The 5,121-nt window shown below is 42.3% G+C and overlaps 1 protein-coding gene across 1 annotated transcript in view; it reads left to right on the forward strand.

The window, feature by feature from the left end:
• The first annotated feature begins 477 nt into the window (after positions 1-477).
• Positions 478-5,121, forward strand: part of LOC108753776 (protein slit) — a 351,622-nt gene continuing 346,978 nt past the window's right edge. Inside the window, exon 1 of the mRNA XM_018495665.1 lies at positions 478-1,821. Coding sequence (XP_018351167.1) covers positions 1,529-1,821 — 293 coding nt within the window. The 5' untranslated portion in view covers positions 478-1,528. The remainder of the gene's footprint in view (positions 1,822-5,121) is intronic.

Genomic DNA, 5,121 nt, shown 5'->3' on the forward strand with positions numbered 1-5,121 from the left:
CATTATCATAAACATCTTTCTGTTAAATAACATTTTAATATATAAAGAAATAAAAACAATTTATATATAGCTATAAATTATTTTAATTTATACAAGACTACAAGATTCAATCTTCAATTTTTCTCCATATATTGTATTTTTACACAGATTTTTAATTATGATATATTCTTTGTTACAGGTGATGCCTCTTCCCCGTACCAGCTTCTTGGCCATTTCGTCGATACGTTCGAACGAATCTTTGATGTTAATAATGCCTGTATAGAAACAATCATTTCAATTTCACTGATTACTCTTTATCCGCGAGCTGAAGATATATTGGCATACTTGTCTCGTCTAGCGCATAATTCCATCGTGTATTTATCGGCCAACCAGTTGTTGGTGAAAGCACATCGGACTGAAATCGATCTGACGCGTAATACCACCAGCGCTATTCGAAGCGGTAAATGGTTGTCGACATACCGCGAGGTATTGGTAGAAAATCGTTCCCCGGCACGAGTCACGTACCCGTTCGGGTACGGTAGAGCCTTGGCCGAAGACCAGCATCAAGATAAAGTCAGTGGGAGCTGTACCCAAGGATGCGCAGGAACGGGTGGTGCCGTTAGTGGTGGATAACAACTCGTTGGAGGGGCCAGCGAGTGACGAGGAAGGGGGCCACGGAAACGGCCCCCGAAAGGGCCCGCTGGATGGTCTAATCTACGAGCAACCATCAAGACCTAACCGGCAAGAGGGCGAATACATCCGACCAACCGAGACGCAGGAGCTTAGTACCGTCTTTGGTTCAGATCTGGCCGCAGTGGACACCGGACTGGGACCCACCAATGAACGCATAGAGCTTAATGAAAGGACCGGAAGCAAGATCAAGCAGTCACAAAGCCCCATAGTGTCGGCAATCGACGATCACGTCTCGATCTTGATACATTGCAAACATCATCCGGAGGGATTCAACGGCGCAGCCTTGGAGCTACAATCGACCGGCGACAATTCCGACGCGCGCTCAAAGCGTTCGAGGAAGACGTTGGACGAGGACGATAACGATAACGACGACGAGCAACCGGCGAGAAGAATCTGCGCGGCACATCGGCACAGAGTGTCCTGCCACGTAGCGCGAGCCCACACGGAGCCACCCTGTCGAAGAGACGTAAATCGAAGTCGACCCTGTCGTGTTCATGATCGCCGGCGGGACTGCCCCAGAGGAAAGTCGACGGAAAGACCAGAACATCGACATCTGAGGTTCCACGATCCGAACGCCATCGTACGATTAGAACAAGACCCAATACTTCGTCCAGTTCGCATTCTCGGCTGTCCTTCCGCGGAGGGCCAAGAGATAACTTCCTATCTGGAACCGGCCGGACCCAGTTACGTTTACACGGGTGTCGGCGTTGGTGGTCAGTTCGCCGGCGGTGAACCGCACTGCTTCGATCTGCACAATCCAGACAATATTCTGCCCAAGAGCCGCGTCGGCAGTATTGCCAGGCTCCTCGACGGTCCGAATCGCGCCGTGAAGGATATCAATCGCAAGGTCTTGGCGATGGCGCGTGCCATGACACCCGCCTGGTCGCTGCGCCTGCTTGGCGTCAGCTGCGGTTCCGTGCTTTGCGCCTGGGGACTTTTGTTGATATTATCCGTGCTTGGTGGCGGTGCTTCGCATGGCACCGGGATCGGTAACTTCGGCCTCGGTAGTATGACGGGTACGATGGACGATTTGAATGGCGTTAGATGTCCTTGGGCGTGCACGTGCGGCGGACAGGAGGTGGATTGTTCTCATCGTGAACTCACGCAGATTCCTGGTGACCTGGCGAGCCTGCTCATCGCGGAAAAACTGTAAGTAGCTAAATGCTAATTTTGCTTTTGAATTGGCAATATAATTAAACAGTATAATATAATTGCATAATATACATTACTGAAATATGTAACGTATAATTGTTATTATCATAACTGCTATCACGATTGTATTACTATAATGGGTTTATTTAAACATGTATCGCGTGAATGGGAAAAAATAACACTTTGAGACACTATTTCGTGAAGGGAAGCAGTATCTAAACTGTATCTTAGTTACAATTACGACATTATACAGTTGGAGCGCCAGTGCTGTAATCGCGTAGCAAAGTTAACTCTGAAGGTCTGACTTGCGTAACTACAGTTATTTAGTTCCGGGAGAACTCGTTAACGATTTCAACCACCAGCAGAATTAGCGCTTCGTTGAAAAATTTCAAGTGAGAGGAGTATAGCTTCTTATTTAACTTTTCAAGGATTAGTTCGACGCACGAAATGGGTGGGAATTAGTCGCGTGAATGACAAAATATTTCTTTCCGATCGTAAAAAGCATATTCATACGTGACAGGGCGCACGTGTCGCACGTAATTGACGCTTTTCAACATTCATGTTTTCCGTACTCCATATACAACATGACGCGAACCGTTGCAGCGGTAACAAATATTTTCGATTTATCAATAAATCAACGAGAAATCTAGATTCGTGTTTACTCGAGAGAGTCTGCTTCGAAGTATCGCCGATCAAACAATTCACGCGGCGATGAAAATCGGTTTGCCCATGTAGATTCGCTTCAGCATTCACTTTGTTATTCGTGGACCCATTCCTTCAGGAAACAATTCATATTGCCTTTTTTTTTGTAAAACTACCGTCGCATAACGAACGCCGGTGCTGCCGTGATATGATAAGTTCATAAGTTCACTCGCGTATTTATATGCGTACTTAAGTGAGCCAGAAAGGCGAACGCCGCGAAAAATTTCACGGCGGAGCCGTCTCGAATGTTGCAATATTTACATATTTTTATCGAATCGAGATGCCGAAGTAACGACCGTTTAACAACTGCGCGTTCTTGCCGCCAACGGGGCAGAAGGTAACGCAATAAAAACGGAGACAGCGCAATAATATACATTACAGCCAGCAATAGAAGGAGGCATAAAGAATGTCTTACGTTTTCTCAGAGAATTCTCAGAGATATTGCGGTGCTCGTTTTTATCAATAATACTGTCTCGAATATTACAGTATCGCACATATCCGCATATTGCGCGCAATAATGTGTCGGTGTATTGATTCGATGAGAAATATCACGATTTTTCGGATAAGCGATATTGTCAAGAGTTGCCGAATGAACGTACTTTGTTTTTGCTTTACGCAATCTGCACAATTCAAATAAAAGCTCCGACATTTATTGAAATTACGTATTAACTCTTTATAGAATCTTTATTTACCGATGCAATATTGCACAATTTGCGAGAAACCCTATTTATTTTTTTTTTTTTAGTATTGTATATTTTTGTTGAAATATTACAATATCACGATTAATATTAAATAATAATATAATAAAACCTGAGTAAATATTTAATAAGTGTATGAATTTTTTTGTGCGCATCCGCGCGTTTGTAGCATATATCTATGTATACGCGATTTAAAATCGATTGCGTTTAGTCAAGAAATTACGCCTGACTTTATCCCTTTAGCAATTTCTTTTAAATGATCAATTTCTGAATCATATTTTAATAAATCTGTACCTATATTTAGCGTAGACATATTAATACCTTCGATTTGCATACGATTAATATGCCATGAGCGAACGACGGAGATACCAGAAATAATTAAATCCTCGAAATATATCGACGGTAACTTGTTGTGGGATACGGTGTCGTACGATGGTCCCCATTATGAAAATACCATCAACTCGAAACACGAAGTGCTGTCGGGCCGACGACGTCTTTTTACGCGGGATTATGGGCGCCTAATGTTGGCGCGGGCCACACGAAATTCATTATGTCTTGTAAGCACGAACTGCTCGTATCTCAAAGAATATACGCGCGCGTGTCTCGCCTACAAATTGAATTTACAACTTCAAATCGAGCGTCGTTGTACTGCGCATCGCGTTAAACTGTGCGTACGATATTGACGTTAAATATTAGCGCGTTTTTATTCGCCGGACGGTACTCGTGGATATACAGCGGTACTTTGCCGCATAGGCACACGTGCGTGCTTCAAAATCTGCTGAAACCGCCGGGTCGATACCGATATAATTTGCACGATATATACATTTGGCGCAGATGCGTCGCGCAGATATGCCGCGTTTTATATTTCTCGCGTGTAATTTTTATAAACCTGCAGCATCCAAATATCGAGAGGCACGGATAAACACCATATATAATATAATATTATTTCAATTAATATATAAAAACGTACAAAACGTGTTGGAAAAAGTTATGTAAAATTACTTCACTCCCCTCTCTCTCTCTCTCTCTCTCTCTCTCTCTCTCTCCCTCTCTCCCTCTCTCCCTCTCTCTTCATATTTAAATCTATCGAGAATGCATGATATCGCTACTTACGATCGATACTAGCAAACGTTTGAAATGAGATTAATGACTACAGTCAATACGCTTGCATGAAAGTGACGTGATTGATAATGTATAAAGTAAAGCTACGGATACATGTCGAGCGAAAAGATTGGAGAGACGGTGAATAGAAATAACTCAACGAAATGAAGGCGGAAATATAATGCTGTTTATGTTTAAATTTTTTAAATTAATATTTAACAACTTTATTATTAAAACCAGATTAACAAATTTTATTAAATGTCATGTATCAGCCGAGAAATTGGCATAATAGGTGTCATTTTGTCTAAAAAGATTTTTATGTTGCGCGTTTATCGAAATGAAAAAAATGGGCGTTTAATATTTTTCACATTTAATATATTTCAATTTGTGTCAGCTGTGTTGAAGCTGTAATAAACGTCCGTATAAAATCGTTTACTGTAGGAGACGTTTCGTCCCAGACGATATAGATAGTTCACTTTGATCACTGTCTAACTGAGAATCACTGTTTATACCTGTTCACCCGCAGTGAGTCGATCTTGGGATAATTAGGGATCCAAGCAACTAGATTTCCCTCTTCATAGTTAACCCTATCTAAATCCGTAGCCTGCGGATGGTTAAACGTTCTCGTGTTATACATGAGTATACATTGATTGGTGTCACTACCATACCTCGCTATCAGTAGTTTGAATGAATCTCCAGGGACGGTTCTGAACTTTGATGTATACAATCTACGGTTGCAGAAGATTCTGATAGCGCATATATATATGCATCGATGTTATATCTAAATATATATATA

The sequence above is a fragment of the Trachymyrmex septentrionalis genome, unplaced genomic scaffold (assembly GCF_001594115.1).
Source record: "Trachymyrmex septentrionalis isolate Tsep2-gDNA-1 unplaced genomic scaffold, Tsep1.0 scaffold71, whole genome shotgun sequence".
Classification (NCBI taxonomy): Eukaryota; Metazoa; Arthropoda; class Insecta; order Hymenoptera; family Formicidae; genus Trachymyrmex; species Trachymyrmex septentrionalis.